At 35.2% G+C, this 18,431-nt stretch overlaps 1 protein-coding gene across 1 annotated transcript in view; it reads right to left on the minus strand.

The window, feature by feature from the left end:
* The window catches only part of ABCD2 (ATP binding cassette subfamily D member 2), an 83,015-nt gene that overhangs the window by 38,799 nt on the left and 25,785 nt on the right, over nucleotides 1-18,431 (minus strand). Inside the window, exons 3-6 of the mRNA XM_004390127.1 lie at nucleotides 16,808-16,923; nucleotides 12,851-13,019; nucleotides 12,121-12,215; nucleotides 6,902-7,047 (exon numbers count right to left, since the gene is read on the minus strand). Of these exons, the coding sequence (XP_004390184.1) occupies nucleotides 6,902-7,047; nucleotides 12,121-12,215; nucleotides 12,851-13,019; nucleotides 16,808-16,923 (526 nt within the window). The remainder of the gene's footprint in view (nucleotides 1-6,901; nucleotides 7,048-12,120; nucleotides 12,216-12,850; nucleotides 13,020-16,807; nucleotides 16,924-18,431) is intronic.

The following is an 18,431-nucleotide window of genomic DNA, read 5'->3' on the forward strand; positions in this document are numbered from 1 at the left end:
AGGTTCTAACCACCCACTTTTCACTTAGCAGTCACTTGCATAACCACTGTGCCACCAGGGCTCCTTGGGCAGCATATTAGAGAACCTTAAAAAAATAAATCAAAAAAGTTTGGCTAAAAATAACATTTAAGCAATGCTTAAGGATCTAAGGGGATGGTCTCTATTATTTCTAATATGTACAAATGCATAATAGTTAGTATTGAGATGAGTGTGATAAATGTTTGCTTTTCTCACTTTCGCGTGTTAGGGAGTGAGTGGGATATGACACAGCTCTACTTAGAATTGTCCAGAAAATAAAAACAAAAACTTGTGCTTACTTGGCTCTGTGGCATTTCTGACCTATTTAGACATTGGAGAAACTTATGCAATACATGACAACTGTTAAAATCCTAATTAACTTTCAAAGTCCGGGTCAAATGACACACTGTCCTAACTTATTCCTCCTCACTTTGAACATGTACAGCATTTTTTCTATTTCTTGAGGCACTTATTCTAGCTTTTATCACAGAGAGTTGCATGTTTTTGTTTGTAACCAAATTAGATGTAAGTACCATAAAGAAAGTGACTGTGTCTTACTTATCTGTCTATTCTCCATAGTACCTTACAGCAAGGCTTCAACAAACCTTAAATATCAGTTTAAGTAAATGTGTACTGACATAATTAAGCACAATAATTTTCCTAATATAAAGTATAATATTGCACTCATCTCCTCCCTCCCCTCTTTTCTTTCCTTTTTGGAATTTTTTTTTTTAAATCAAATTTAAATCTGTATTTTCAATACACTCCTTCCTTCATTTTCCTAATTTTTTACTTCTCAGACACCAAAATCATGGATGGATACAAATTTGTTCAAGTAAGGTTTTCATACATAATTATGGAGAATCTGAATCTATTTTGGATCTGTTGGACAAGGAAAAGAAATAGCCTAAGGAGCCCTGGTAGCACAACAGTTAAGCACCTGGCTGCAACCCAAAGACTGGCAGTTGGAACCCACCCAGTGGCAGGGCGGGTAAAAGACCCCATAATCAGCTTCTGTAAAGCCTACAGCCTAGAAAACCCTATGGTGCAGTTCTACTCTGTCACACAGGGTTGCTATGAGTTGGAATCGACTTGACAGCATCCAACAACAAGTATTTGAGCATGTGGGTTTGAGTAGTAAGAGATGATGGTTAAAATTTCTGTCCCAAGATGTTTCTGCCAAGGAAGGGTGGTAAGAGCAGAACTTTGGGAACATAATTACATGATTTGTTGGTGCCCAACTGGAGACTGTTGCTGAGGAGAGATTTAATGGGTGTATACATATGATCCCTGAAGGATAATAAAAAAGTAGTATAAGGGACCCAAGATTTTGCTACCTTTTGGTATTAGACATCTGTTATCTTCAGTCTTCCTATCCATTTACCCCCTTTCAGTTCCTCTCTTCCTTCTTTCCCTCCTTCCTTCACTTCTTGCTCCTCTTTTTTCCTTCCTTCCTCTTGACTCCTCCTTATATCTTTCTTCCCTTTTCTTTCTCTCTTTTCCCCCTACCATTACTAAGTGTTCCTTATTTTGGTGAGTGTTGTTGTTGTTGTTATGTGCCACCGAGTAGATTTCAACTCAGAGCAACCCTATGTACAACAGAACGAAACACTGCCCTGTCCTGTGCCATCCTCATGATTGTTGTTATGTTTGAGCCCACTGTTGCAGCCACTGTGTAAATCCATCTCGTTGAGGGTCTTCCTCGTTTTTGCTGACTCTCTACTTTACCAAGCATGGTGTCTTTCTCCAGTAACTGGTCCCTCCTGATAACATGGTGAGTGTCAGCATATATAATATTTTGTTAGCAGGTGAACTAGCTAAATAAAAGGCTGAGCTTTTAGGACTTCAACGGCTGAAGACAGAAACCCACCAGGGGATCAGTAAGTGACTAATGGGCCATAAAACCAAAAACCAAACCCAGTGCCATCGAGTCGACTCCAACTCATAGTGACCCTGTATGACAGAGTAGTACTGCCCCGTAGGGTTTCCAAAGCTGTAACTTTTTTTTTTTTAAAATATAATAGTTTTAATGAGATACAATTCATGTACCATACAATTCATTCATTTAAAGTGTGTAATACAATGGTTTGTAGTTTGCTCACAGGGTTATGCAACCATCACCACAATCGATTTTAGAACATTTACATCACCTCAAAAAGAAACCCATACCTTTTAGCCACCATGCCCTCTCAATATCCCTTTCCCTTAGCCCTAGGCAACCACAAATCTAGATTCTATCTCCATATAGCAAGACTGTAAATCTTTATGGAAATAGACTACCACATCTTTCTCCTGCTCCACTGGTGGGTTTGAATCGCCAATCTTTCAATTAGCAGCTGAGTGCTTAACCACTGTACCACCATGACTCCTAATGGGCCATATATTAATAAATTAATGAAAGCAAGAGTTTAAGTAGTTGGGAAGACAGTGACTCTGTGGCAAGAATTGACAAAAGAAATTCAGGATCTGTACCCAAGTGGAAACTTCCTGAGAGTCAGCATGGCTAATCAAACAGGATGCAATGAGTTTTAGTCATCTGTTTTAAGGAGTACAGTCACATTGCTCAAAAAATTCAATCTCAAAATAGTCTACAATTGCCCAAATATTTTTAAAAGTACTACCTGAGCAAAACTAACATTTTACCATGGAGCATCCCATAGGTTTATAATGGATAATCTACATCTTGGATGAAATATTTCTTTGCTAAAACTTATCAAATGTGCCAATAATTATCATATCCCATATTAATGAAGATGGGGTGAGGGGAAGCTGTATTTGAAACTAACTTATTCAGCAGAAGTCTTTAACTGTATTTTTGAACTAAGACCCAGATATTTGTTTATCTGGATCTCATTATTAGCATTGCTTACATATTAGAAGACATTAACTGAGAAAACACTAAGGTGATTTCACAATTTCTTCGGAATTCAGGATTCCCAGCTTGCAAACTGAGCCACAACAGCATTCTTTATGAACAGCTGGTTAAAAACAAAGTGAAAAGACAACCTACAGATTACAAGAAATTTTTAGAGAACCATATATCAGATAAGGGCCTAATATCCAAACTATATCTAAAACTTAACAACAAAAAGACAAACAACCCAGTAAAAAAAGGAGGGCAAAGGACTTGATTACATAGTTCACCAAACATGACAGTCAAATGGCTAACAAGCACATGGAAAGATGTTTAACATCATTAGTCATTAAACCAAAACCCCAAGACCACTGCCATCAAGTCGATTCCAGCTCATAGAGATCCTATAGGGAGGTGAAAATCAAAATCACAATGAGCTATTACCTCACCTCCATTAGAATGGCAATAATCAAAAAACCGGAAACAACAGGTGTTGGTGAGGCTGTGAAGAAACTGGAACCCTCATCCATAGATGGTGGGAATAGAAAATAGTACAGCCACTATGGAAAACAGTTTGTCAGTTCCTCAAAAAGTACACAGAACTACCATATGACACAGCAATCCCCATTCTCGGTATATAGCCAGAAGAAGTCAACGCAAATAGAAACTTGTACATGAATGTTCACTGCAGCACTTTTCACAATAGCCAAAAGGTTGAAACAACCAAAATGTTCATCAACAGATGAATATAGGATAAATAAAATTTGGTATATACATACAACAGAATATTATGCAACCATTCAGAGAAATGAAGTCCTGATGCATGCCACAACCTGGATGAACTTTGAAAACATTAGGCTAAATAAAATAAGTCAGTTGCAAAGGACAAAATACTGTATGATCTCACTTATATAAAATAAAGTAAATATATAGAAACTAAAAATTATTATTACTAGGGGTGGGAGGCAGGGAGAAAGGGGAAGTTTTTGTCGTGAGTATTGAGTTTATGTTAATGGTGGTAGGAAATTTTAGAAAAGGATAGTGATAAGGATGGCACAACATGAAAAATGTAATTAATGTCACTGAATTGTAAATGTGGAAGCTATTGTATAGGCGAATGTTTTGGTGTATGTGTTTTCACTACAGTAAAAAAAAGTGGCCTAATAAGCTTAAATAGAATTATTTCTCAATAGTTCACTTATTTTCTAGTGTACACTGACTTTATCAGAAATCCACTTTAACAAAACTCACTTTATTTTTCCCTATGAAAGTAACAATTAAGGTACATTTAATCGATGCATGCAACAATCTACCCTCTATCAAGAAGTCTCTCAATCATAAAAGTATACACAGGGGATTATTGTAAAGGTTTGTTGTAACTTAAAGTTCACTCTGACTACATAAGTCTCAACTCTATTTTGAATTTTCAGCTTTTTCTGCCAAACTAGTAGTAAATGTATATTCTACTGCTAGAAATTATTGCAATATTAGATTATAATATTCATTAATGGAAATATCCTAAAAAGAAATGCTTAAGACTACCTAATAACAAATATTTTGAAATAAGTTGAATATCAGCTTTCTTTTATAAGATTATTTTCTAATTTACCTGGAAAAATCCGGCTAGCAGGTTTTAGAATGTAAGAAATGAATACTACATTTAGACTTTCTTGTTTTATATATTTAAATAAGTCCTATACTTTTTGTAAGAAAAAATGGTACTAAAAAGTTTAAATATAACTTTTCATGTTTATAGAACATATATAATTATGGTAAAAGGATTTTTACCAGTAATTATTGAAGACATTTTTAGCCTCAAAATACAGGCTTCTCATTCTCACTTTTCTCCTTACTTAAACTAGGTTATAGTTGACTTTTCTGCTTAGGTAACAGCAAATTTCATAAGTAAGGAAAGGTTTCTCAGTGATCTATGTCTGTTTCAAAATAACATAGTTAAGTCTCTCTAAGAGCAAAGACCAAAATTTCTTTGCTCTCAGAGACCTAACTATGTTATTTTCCCTGGAAAGGTCTTATATTGCTCAGATCACAGTTATATTAAAAAATCATATCTGTCACATCATATTCTATAGGGTCACTATGAGTCGGAATCCACTTGATGACAATGGGTTCATTTTTTTTTTATATTATATATGAAATCTTAAACAGCTAAAATACATAATTTATTTACTTTTATTTGCATTAAGACAATAGAATTATGTGATATAACACTGAATATTTTCCTCATGATTCCATGTATTATAACCTAAATAAAAAATTAAAATCAAGTTCTACTTGGCAAATTTGTGTTCTGAAATTTAGCTTTCAGAATTGAAAGCTTTTCCAAAAGACTTTATAGCATAGGTAAAAAAAAAGATAGTCATTCTGGTGTCACAAGATATTATCTGTTTTGTGTTAAATACAAACATCCATGCCACTGTTCATGTACATCATTTTCTTGTAACTGCTGTTTTAGTTCTTTATCCTCCTACATTCCAGGCAGTTTACTACTACTACAATAGGTCTTACTTTAAAGAAAAAAATCAACAAAACCTACCACAACTGCATGTGGCCTAAACATTAGACTAGTAGGCAAGATGGTACAAGCACTGAACGGAAAAGGGGCTTGTGATAGTACCATATTCAATGTAACTTTTATATTTGCTCTCGGTGCTTCCAGCTTAGATGGGAGTACCCTTTGATGTCTATTTAACCCATGGTGATGACAGATGGAAGAATCACGGGGCCACATAAGCCTGTTCTCTTCTTCAAACTTCATTTTTTCTCTTCCACTATGAATATTCCAGATTCTTAAATGTACAACTTTGTGTTTCAACATTTCTAAATTGTTATGGAGGAAGATGGCTAAAGACTTCAGAAGAAACAATATTCTTTTTAAATATTTTTATGCTTACTTTAAACTCATTCTTAGGATAAAACAATTTTAATTTACTTTTAAGTCATTAACTAATCAGATAGCATAACTGTAATAAAGACTAAAATACAAAGAATCTTAAATATAAATGTGCAATTTCAGAACATACAAATGCATGTAGCATGATTTCGAGATCAGTATACTATCTAAGCACTAGTTTTTCTGTGAAAAGAGATAATCTGACATCTAAGGTAATCTAATTATTCTTCGGAATAGCATGCAATTACAGAGACTAACATTTGTAGTCTTTGAGTGTTCATTATATCTAGAGAGACATGAAAACGAAAGGTGGTCCTGTCCTGGACACTAATATAATCAAAGCAAGTAATAAAACTTATTGGAATAATTCAATTTTTATTGTCTTCATAGCTTCTTTCAAGGAAAACATCCTTAAAAATGTATAAACTGGGAAAGGAGAATGAAGAACACCATGAACACAACGAAAGTATTAGCCCAAGAGATAGAAAGAGCCACATAAACCAGAGACTTCATCAGCCTGAGACTAGAAAAACTAGATGGTACCTGCCTACCACAATGACTGCCCTGACAGGGAACACAACAGACAGTCCCTGATGGGGCAGGAGAAAAGTGGGGTGCAGAACTCTAGTAAAAGCTCCGGACTTCATGGTTTGATTGAGACTGGAGGGACCCTGGAAGACATGGCCCCCCGACTCTGTTAGCCCAAAACTAAAACCATTCCCAAGGCCAACTCTTCAGACAAAGATTAGACTGGACTATCGGACATAAAATGATACTCGTGAAGAGTGTGCTTCTTAGCTCAAGTAGATACATGAGACTAAATGGGCAGCTCCTGCCCAGAGGTGAGATGAGAAGGCAGACAGGGTCAGGAACTGGTTGAATGGACACGGGAAATCCGGGGTGGAAAGGAAGAGTGTGCTGTCACAGTACAGGGAGAGCAACTAGGGTCACAAAACAATGTATATATAAATTTTTGTATGAGAGACTAACTTGAATTGTATACTTTCACTTAAAGCACAACAATACAAAAAAAAAACGTATAAACTGAAGAGCCTAAGCAATCAGGAAATTCAAGAGCAAGAGTAAATTCATTTTTGTGGTGTAAAAAAAGTACTTACCTTTGTGGAATATAGAACATATGTTGAGGAGATGGTTTATAGAGGACTCCTTCATACACAGGCCACAGTCCACTTAAAATTCTAAAAAGAGAACTTTTCCCACAACCATTGGGACCAGTTATTAAAAGATGCATTCCTTCTTGTACCTAAAGTAAGAAATAAAATTATAAACTGCAATATTTAAGAATTATTTTGTCAGCATTTAAAAGTGATTTGTTAAAAAAAACTGTCAAACGTGATAATCTAGGATGGGCAAGGAATCAAAGAAAAATATATTAGGGTTAAGAACACCAAGTTTCGCTTTTGGCTATGCTCAGAAGCTAAATACATAAAATATTTTAATTCAAAAGAAAATTGATTTCCTTAGAATAAGTACTGGTTTTCCAAAATTATAACTGAAGTCTTATTATCAGATACTTTATACATATTAAGAAATATAAATACGTGGGAAATAAGACAAACCATAAAATTTTAAATTAAAATACATTAAATCTTACGTTACTTATGTTAATATTTGATTAAATTTATACTGAATTCAAATACAATTTAAGTAAATTGAAGTTACCGGCTACAAAGCACAGGAATCCTAAGAGTCAGCCAGATTGTATAGTTTTGTATTTTAGCAGTCTAAAATGCTACAGAAATTACAAAAGCCCATAATCAGAGAGATAAAAACAAAAAACCAAACCCGTTGCCGCTGAGTCGATTCCAACTCAAAGACAGATTCTAATTCTGCATTATTCACAGATGGAGAAAATACATCCAAAAACCAAGACAGGAAAGCAAGAGGATTGTAATTCAGTTTTATGGCTAGGGATGAATTAAAACACATATATATTTATTAAAAAGAAACTAAGGTTATTTACCCATTATCTATTAAATGCTTCTCTTTAGAATCTTCTGCCTATCTTTTAAACAGATAAATTTATGAGTTCTCATTCCAACTCAATAAAATTGAGCTGCTATTACGGTATCTCCAGTGTACCATGAAGAACAATAACTGGGAACACCATTAAAAAATCTGAACTACTCCCACTGATATCAAACAATATTTTATAATCAGTCACATAAAAAATTAATATAATGTGAAAGTACAGGAAGCAGAAATCTACAGGATGTCTGTAGGTATAGCTTTGAACAGTGGGAATACAAATATTCAAGTATTGAAGATGTTGAATACATCATACTGAAAACTTTATATTATTAGCATTTTATCACTATAAAGATACCAGCTCCACATCTACCCTTCATGACTCTTGTGCTGTGTACAACATGAGCTCAAATTCTTTTGTAGGAAAAAGAGAGGAAGGCAGGAAGGGATGGAAGAAAGAAGAAAGGAGGGGTGGGATGGAAGTTAGGTAAGAGAATTTGGAATGTATATAATAAGCATTTGTAAAGGGAAAATATGGTTCAAATCAACATTCTGTCTAAATATTAGACATTTCCTCAGCAAACATTGATTGAATACCTATCATGTGTCTGACACTTTTCTAACCACTGGGGATTCAATGCTGCCCAAGACAAGGACCCTATTTGCATGGAAATTACATTCCAGTGGAAGAGACAGCAATAAACACATGAACAAAAATTAGGTAATGATAAATGCTATTATTGTAACAGCAAAACAGGAAGATATGTTAGGGAAAGTGGATGGCATTAGGAGGTTGTGGGGCTTCCTTAGATTTTGTGGTTACAAAAGTCTTCTTTGAGTAGGTGGCATTTCAGCTAAGACCTGAGTGACAAGAAGCAGCCTGTAAAGATCTGGGGAAGAGAATTCCAAGTAGGGATGACAGTTGTCTCAAAGAACGTAAGACAAGAGCAAACTTCAGTCTATAAAATCTGACCATAGATACTTTTTTTCTTCCCAAAAGTAGCCAAACTGAAATTCTACTTTGAGAGAACAAAGTTAAAAGAAAATCCTGGGAAGAACCTAGAAAGGGCTAATTTTATGATTTGCTTGTGTTCTTTCACTATAGAGAGGATTCCACTACTAACTCGTTTTGCCTTTGAGTCCATTCCGACTCATAGCAACCCTACAGGACAGAGTAGACATGTCCCACAGGGTTTCCAAGCCTGTAAATCTTTACGAAAGCAGACTTCCGCATCTTCTCCTGCAGGGTGGCTGGTGGGTTCAAATAGCTGACCTTTTGGTTAACAGCCGAGTGCTTAACCACTGCATCATCAGGGCCCCTTATAAAGAGGATTAAACCAAAAAACTCACTGCCTTTGAGTTGATTCAATTCCGACTCACAGTGACACTATAGGACAGGGAAGAACTGTCCCATAGGGTTTACAAGGAGCAGCTGGTGTATTCAAACTGCTGACCTTTTGGTTAGAAGCCAGTGTCTTAACCAGTGCACCACCAGGGCTCAATAGAAAGGATTAGGAAGTTTTATTTAGTAGAGGCATAAATACAATTTTTTTTTCTTAATTCCAAAGGGCTAACAAAAGAATGAGAATCTTTTCCTCTAAAAACCTGTTTTCAATCAATGTAGACGAAACAGAAATTTCTATTACATCTTGGGGAGCTAAGAATTTAAATGTAAATCCCTACGTTATTAAAAAGCATGTACTATAACAACACGTATATTTGTAGAACTACAAAATTTATGAGACATTTTCACTAGATTAAGTATTATTTTATTAATTTTATATAAAAGAAACTGAGCTCTGAATGGGTAATAAACGGTGTGATGCGTCTACAATAATGTAGCTAAGTAGGTTGCAGAATGCAAGATTCTATTTAATAAATGGAACAAGAATTAATTTTGACAAAAAAACCTGACACAAAAACTCTACAAAAAGCTCAACTTGACAAAAAAACTCTACAAGAAGCCATAAATTACAAGCTAGCCTATTAATAAATAATTAAATGTTACATATAGGCTTCTTAAATTTAGTTTATTTGTATCTACCAAGATTATGGTGCATTGCTAACACCTAATTGGCACTCATATTCAGATCCTAAGAATCAAATCACCATCTAAGATCTATATATTAGTTCTATACGTCTATAAATGAAAAAAAAAAAAAGCCTGATCAATTGAAATTAAAACACAATTTCTCTTAAATTTATTAACACAGGATTCCCCCTGCTCAGTGCTTCTCATCTTCTTTTATTTTCCAGCACCCTTAGTCCTTTGCAAATACATTTTAATGATTATGGACTAAGTTCCACACTAAAATCATCAGGACATACATTGTCAGGTGTGGAATTCTATTATCAAGTCCACTCATGTCTTTGAACTAAGCTCAACTGCCTTCATTACACTCATTAATGCTTGTCAGCAAATTATTTTGTGTTTGAATTCTAAAATGTTTGAATTTCACAATGCTTTAAATCAGGGCCTCAGGTTTATTAGATAGTTTCACATCTTAGTTTTTGTAATCAAGACATAGAATATTAAATATAAATGACTTTTATTCTAAACAGAATTAAAAACTAAATTCCAATTCATGAATCTTCTGATTATTTTTTCCTAATATTAGATGTTGCTGTTAGGTATCATCGAGTTGGTTCCAACTCATAGCGACCCTACATACAGCAGAAGGAAACACTGCCTGGTACTGTGCCATCTTTACAATCGTTGTTATGTTTGAATCCACTGCTGCAGCCACTGTGTCAATCCATCTCATTGAGATTCTTCCCCTTTTTCACCGACCCTCTACTTTACCAAGCATGATGTCCTTCTCTAGAGTTTGGTCCCTCCTGATAACATGTCCGAAGTATGTGAGACATAGTCTCACCATCCTCAGTTCGAAGGAGCATTCTGGTTGTACTTCTTCCAAGACAGATTTGTTCATTCTTCTGGCAGTCCATGGTATAGTCAATACTCTTTGCCAACACCATAATTCAAAGGCATCAATTCTTCCTCAGTCTCCAACTTTCACATGCATATGAGGCGACTGAAAATATCGTTGCTTGGGTCAGGCACACCTTAGTCGTCCAAGTGACATCTTTGCTTTTTAAAAATTTAGTAAAGAGGTCTTTTGTAGCAGGTTTGCCGAATGCAATACATAATCTGATTTCCTGACTGCTGCTCCCATGGGTGTTGATTGTGAATTCAAGTAAACTGAAATCCTTGACAATTTCAATATTTTCTCTATTTATCATGATGTTGTTTATTGGTCCAGTTGTGAGGATTTCTGTATTCTTTATGTTGAGGTATAATCTACAGTGGAGGCTAGAGTCTCTGATCTTCATCAGTAAGTACTTCAAGTCCTTTCCACTTTCAACAAGCAAGGTTGTGTCATCTGCATATCACAGGTTGTTAATGAGTCTTCTTCCAATCCGGATGCTTTGTTCTTCTTCATATAGTCCAGCTTCTCAGATTATTTGCTCAGCATACAGACAGAATAAGTATGATGAAAGGATACAACCCTGATGCACACCTTTCCTGATTTTAAATCACTCAGTATTCTCTTGTTCTGACTGAAAAACTGCCTCTTGGTCTATATACAGGTTCCTCATGAGCACTTAATTGTGTTCTGGAATTCTCATTCTTTGCAACGTTATCCATAATTTGCTATGACCCACACAGGCAAATGCCTTTGCAGAGCCAATAAAACACAGATAAACATCTTTCTGATATTCTCTGCTTTTAGAAAAGATCCACCTGACATCAACAATGATATCCCTCATTCCACGTCCTCTTCTATACACAGAGTGAAATTTCTGGAAGTTCCCTGTCGATATACTGTGACGACCACTTTTGAATGATCTTCAGCAAAATTTTATTTGTGTGTGATATATTAATATTACATGATTATTTAAAATGTATATTAAAGTTAGAGAATGTGTATTAATAGAAGTAAATTTGCTAATGACCTCTACCCTCATATTTTAGTAAATATACTACACTAGGCTTGTATATTTTGAATAATTCCTATAAGGAAAAATATTAATGAAATTTATTTCCAGATATTAATTTCTGAGGAAATTTCCTATTTTCTCAAAAGTTACCTTGCATAGGCTCTCAGTGCACTCACTGTAACTCTGATTTTCAACCTGGTAATAAAGTAGTAGAAATCAAATTTCTCTTTCTCTTTGCTTTCTGAGGAAGTAACTGCCTCTATAATTGAGCCACCGTGCATACCTTTCTTGATTTCCCCTCCTTTCCATATGCTCTTCCAAGTATTTAATATAAGGTATATGAATTCTGAGTTGTTTTGTATTAGTGTGATGGCAACAATCAGAAGATTCTTGAATATCATCTTACTTTGAAGTTTAGCTTGGAAGCCACCACTTCTCCCGTTGGTGTAATTATAGGAACATTTTCACAAACAATTCCATGATCCACATCAATAACTTTTCCTACAAGTTAAGAAATAGTTAAAGTTATAACAGCTATCACATATTATTGTTAATTAAACATCTTAAAATACAATACAATGTAGCATAACAGATGAATTCATTATGCACATGAGTTCACAGTAATGAATCACAGAAACAAATGTAAATACAGATATCTATATCTGAAGCAAACTTTAATATAATTTGGACATTGTGACATATCTACTTGGAAAATCTTTCACGGAAACACTATTTTATAATAACATAATGTCAACAACATAATGAGAGTAAAGCTAAACTTTACCTGATGCAATTCAGTATTCTTTTTACAACTACTTCGCTAAATCAACCTTTCCTACAGAAAAAACATAGTGCTTCAAAAAAAAAAGAATTAAAACTTAGAACAACAGTATTTTTTAAAATGTGATAACCAAACTTATGTTTCAAAATACAGGATATGAAGAACAAGATGGCATTAGGTCTATTTGTTAGTCAGTTTTTAAAAGCAAACAATTCATCTGCCATATGTGCAGTCTCCAAAAATAATGCTAGAAACTTTACCCTAAATAAAAGTAACATATATTTTTATTTTATGATTCTGCTGATAAAATAAACACTTAAATATAGGATAAATAAAAAACACTTGAGTTTAATACCTTTGATTGGCAAGGTGTCACTGAGGGGTACTTCTATGTTAGCTCCATTCTTATTGTGGTTTTTTGGCTCTTGAATGACAACGGTTCTCTTATAAATGCCTCTTTTCACTTCATCAAAGACCGAAAACATATTGTACACTCGAGCAGTATAGCCTGCTAATTCAGTGATCTAAAAAAAACACAGAGAAACAGACTTTTACCCAAGACAGACTATTAAACAAATCTATAATCATGTAAGTTTCATTATTTGACTTTAAGGATCCTATTTTATTTTTCTTGAGAAACAGATACGACATCTGATAACAAAACAAGATAGTAAAAAGCTTACCAAAGGAGCAATATAGCACAATGTCAATGTAGGTTTGATTAAAATTATAAAAAACATAAAAAAATTATTCACTCAAGTCAGAGTTCAAAATAAAATGTAAAGATATCAGAATATTAGTGAGACTTAAGGATCTTTCAGTTAAATTTCTGATTTTGTACCTGTTTACATGAGAAATTTTATTGCCAGACAATTAAAATTTTTGTGAAAGCTTAAGTTCATTCAATGAAGAAATGAACTTTAATATTTGGTAACTTTTTTCTATTTCATAAAAGTACATATTTTTCTTATTGTGAAATGAGTGTTCTGGGCCAAACTGATTGTCAAAATTTCTATGTTTGGCCAGAGAAAACTATTCCTGTTAGAGAATTCTGTATCGAGAGTGAGCTCAGTGAAAAGCTTCACATCCTTTTCAGTTCAAATCCCACAATTCAGCTTCTTTTCAAGTCAAACATGATTTCTGTGCCCAAAGAAAACATGAAATATGTTATTTTTTCCTAGATAAGATTATAAGATAAAATGAGATAAAGTTCTGCTTTAGTACATAAGGCTCAACAGAAGGGTGACTTGCTCCTATCCTGCCAGCTGTCCAGTTGGGGCTGAGTCTCCTACTGTTTTTTTATTAAAAAAAACACCTTTTTATTAGGAGACTGTGAAAGGTGACTCATCTATCAAGACTAGCCTTCTAAGTGAAAAGGAAAGCACAAAGACAACTCCCTCTGAAAAATATTTACTAGGAAACTGGTACCAATAAGCAAGGCATGCTACTAATAAATATGTCTTAATTAATAAAGTGTAGAATAATACAACAATGCTGGCATTTGTGTAAGATTTTCATGTGTGCAAACATATGCAGTAAATGGTAGGTATTATTTTTTAAAGCCTTCTGTAACATGTCTTTACCTAGTGAGAGGTCTGTAATTACGCTAGTATTTCATTTCTTTATGTTATTGTTATGGCCATTTAAAGGCTAATTTCTAAAATGTTATCTAGAAGAACTTCTTGAGTTCCCAAGGAGTGGAGAATATAGCTGAGACTTAACAAAATCCAGGTTCAATAGAAACCTGGGTAAATATAAATATATTTGGATAGGAAAAAGAAACTACACATTCCAAAACCAAAAGTAGAGGTCAAATAAAGAAAGTCAGTAGGTAATGAGTTAGTGGAACAAGACTAGGGGGCGGGTAGGGAAGGAGTGCCTGAAAAATACCGAGAATGTACCTGTGGACAGATTACTCTGGGATATAAGACAGCAATTTTCCCTGGGACCCTAACTCTAAAAAGGAACTTTGGTCCCTCTGGAGGTAGCAGAGAAGGCATGATGCTTTCATGTGCTGCCACAGCAGTGATAAGATTCTTTAGAAGTAAACATTCTATGATTCAAAGAACATTCAGGCAAAACAAAGTAAAATGCAGTCATTTGCTGAATTGGAGACAATGTGGAAAAACTAACTCCTGTGACTTAAACAGCAAAGTATTTAAATGCGAGATTAAAAAAGGCTTGAATTGTCATTTAATCTTAGTAAACAATTTATCACATCAAAAGATCTATCCCAAAGACTATGTCTCCAAGTTATCAAAACTATTATTTGAAAAGTTTCAAAAAATTTAGTTGTTTTCACTATATGGCCCTAAATAATTGGTTTTACTTAAAACAAACAAACAAACTTGACTTAATAAATCAGTTGTTATACACTGAAAAGTTCTGTCAGCAAATCATAAAATTTCTAACCTTTTTATATGGTTTATTCATGGTTGATTTAATAGGCAGCTAAATTTATCATGGTGCCCTAGCAATTTATATTGATACAAATGCCACAAGAGTAATTAATATTGGTTAGAATAACTGTCCATGGAAATATTACACAATATCTAAACTGAAAAAAGTGATTTTCAATCTTAAACCTGTGATGTCTGTAGATCTTAATACAATTCTTTCAACAAATGCTTATTGATTATATACTATAGTCCAAGCATTAACGTCGTTATTGGGAATATAAAGATGAGTAAGACAGTCACTGATTTCAATGAGCTCAGAGTTAGGAGCAGAAGATAGACAATTATAATGCAGTAAAGTACAAGATACTTGCTGAAAGTGAAGAAGACTTGAAGCACTTACTGGTGAAGATCAGAGACCACAGCCTTCAGTATGGATTACAACACACATAAAGAAAACAAAAATCCTCACAACTGGACCAATAAGCAACATCATGATAAATGGAGAAAAGATTGAAGTTGTCAAGGATTTCATTTAACTTGGATCCACAATCAACACCCATGGAAGCAGCAGTCAAGAAATCAAAAGATGCACTGCATTGGGCAAATCTGCTGCAAAAGACCTCTTGAAAGTGTTGGAAAGCAAAGATGTCACCTTGAAGACTAAGGTCCGCCTGACACAAGCCACGGTATTTTCAAACGCATCATATGCATGCAAAAGCTGGACAATGAGTAAGGAAGACCGAAGAAGAATTGACTCCTTTGAATTATGGTGCTGGTGAACAATATTGAATATATCATGGACCGCCAAAAGAACAAACAAATCAGTCTTGGAAGAAGTACAACCAGAATGCTCCTTAGAAGGAAGAATGGCCAGACTACGTCTTACATGCTTTGGACATGTTGTCAGGAGGGACCAGTCCCTGGAGAAGGACATCATGCTTGGTAAAGTACAGGGTCAGCGTAAAAGAGGAAGACCCTCAACGAGATGGATGGACACTGGCTGCAATAATGGGCTCAAACATAACAATGATTGTGAGCATGGCGCAGGACAGGGCAGTGCTTCCTTCTGTGGTGCATAGGGTCGCCATGAGTTGGAACCAACTTGAGGGCATCTAACAACAACAACAAAGTACAAGATGTACCATGAACACAGAGAAGGAACACCCAAACTCTTCAGGGAAGGTGAGAGGAGGGTGAAATAGCAAGATTTTGTACATGGTTGATGAGGCTTGAATTGTCATGAAGATGAGTACAAGTGTGCAAGGTATGTTACTAAAAATATTCCAACCCGTTGCCATCAAGTCAACTCCAACTCATAGAGACCCTATAGGACAGAGCAGAACTGCCCATACAGTTTCCAAGGCTGTAATCTTTACAGAAGCAGACTGCCACATCCTTCTCCCACTGAGCAGCTGGTGGGTTCAAATCGCTGACCTTCAGGTTAGTAGCTGAACACTTAACAACTGTGCCATTAGTGCTCCTTACTAATATTTATTGTGCTTAATATGTATTGTTTTAAGTATTCCATGTGTATTTACTTTCAACAGGTCTACAAAGTCATTGCTATCATTATCCCCACTTTACAGATGATGAAACACAGACATAGACGAGTTAAGGCATTTGATCATGAACATGTAATTTGTAAATACTAGAACTAGAAAAGGTTTTATTTATTTTTTTTAAGTTAAAAGCAAATATGTCATACGATAGACAAAAAAGAATAACAACTGATAGTGTAAAAATTAAAGGGTATTAGCAGCAAGATATTTGGGAGTTGTTGCCCTTAATTTTGATTACGTTCTTTGCAATTTTTAGTAGATATGTCTGCAAAATCCTAAGTATATCTGGTAATTCACATTTTGACTGATTTTCATATAAGTTATTTTAATCAAATTGACAAGAAATGCAAATACCTCTTTGTATGAAGACATAATTCTTTCAATAGCATCAGCTCCAGAGGCCAATAAATTTCGAGCAGTGGTAAAGGCTTCTGTCCGTTCACTAACCATAGCCTGTTTCTGGCCATCCTCTAAATCTAAAAGCAAATTACAAAATGAGTTTTTTCAAGTAACTAAACGCTTTCTTTTATACAAACCGAATTGTGGCTAAAACAATCACATATTAACTTTCAATTATTATCAGCAACCTCCTAAAAATATAATGTTATTGCAAATATAGTTTATGTGCCAGGTTTTCTTTAAAGCTTTCTTTTATTAGTTTTCTAGAAGAGTTAGAACAATTAAATCTATAGGAACTGAGACTATTTTCATTTAGCATTTTTTCAAATCTTTCAATATCCAACTTCTTGACTTCATAATATTGTTGGTCTTGGCAATAAAATACTGTACCTTGAGTATAAGCAAACATTGCTGGTGTGGGTGTGGTTTCTTTTTTATTTTTTTATAGTTGTACTTTAAGTAAAAGTTTACAATTCAAGTTAGTCTCTCATACAAAAATTATGTGACCCTAATTGCTCTCCCTATAGTGTGACAGCACACTCCTCCCTTCCACCCTGGATTTCCCATGTCCATTCAACCAGCTCCTGATCCTCTCTGCCTTCTCATCTCACCTCTGGACAGGAACTGCCTATTTAGTCTCATGTATCCACTTGGGCTAAGAAACACACTCTTCACAAGTATCATTTTATGTCCCATAGTCCAGTCTAATCTTTGTCTGAAGAGCTGGCATCAGGAAAGGTTTTAGTTCTGGGTTGACAGAGAGTCCGGGGGGCATGCTTTCTGGGGTTCCTCCAGTCTCAGACCATTAAGTCTGGTCTTTTTACTAGAATTTGAGTTCTGCACCCCACTTTTCTCCTGCTCACTCAAGGACTCTCTGTTGTGTTCCCTGTCAGGGCAGTCATTGGTGGTAGCTGGGCACAATCTAGTTCTTCTGGTCTCAGGCTGATGCAGTCACTGGTTTATTTGGCCCTTTCTGTCTCTTGGGCTAACACTTTCCTTGCAACTTTGGTGTTCTTCATTCTCCTTTACTCCAGGTGGGCTGGGACAAATTGATGCATCTTAGATGGCCACTCACTAGATTTTAAGACCCCAGACGTTGCTTAACAAAGTGGGATGCAGAACATTTTCTTAATAAACTTTGTTACGCCAATTGACCTAGATGTCTCCTGAAACCATGATCCCCAGACCCCTGCCCCTGCTACTCCATCCCTCAAAGTGTTTGGTTGCATTCAGGAAACTTCTCAGCTTTTCGTTTAGTCCAGTTGTGCTGATTTCCCCTGTAGTGTGTGTTGTCCTTCCCTTTGCCTAAGATAATTCTTGTGTACTGTCTAGTTAGTGAATACCCCTCTCCCTCCGTCCCCACCCTTGTGACCATCAAAGAATGTTTTCTTCTGTGTTTAAACCTTTTCTTGAGTTCTTATAACAGTGGTCTCATACAATATTTGCCCTTTTTGCACTGAGTAATCTCAGTCAGCATAATGCCTTCCAGATTCATCCATGTTGTGAGATATTTCACGGACTCATCATTGTTCTTTATCGTTGCGTAGTATTCCATTGTGTGAATATACCATAATTTGTT

The sequence above is a fragment of the Trichechus manatus genome, unplaced genomic scaffold (assembly GCF_000243295.1).
Source record: "Trichechus manatus latirostris isolate Lorelei unplaced genomic scaffold, TriManLat1.0 scaffold00285, whole genome shotgun sequence".
Classification (NCBI taxonomy): domain Eukaryota; kingdom Metazoa; phylum Chordata; class Mammalia; order Sirenia; family Trichechidae; genus Trichechus; species Trichechus manatus.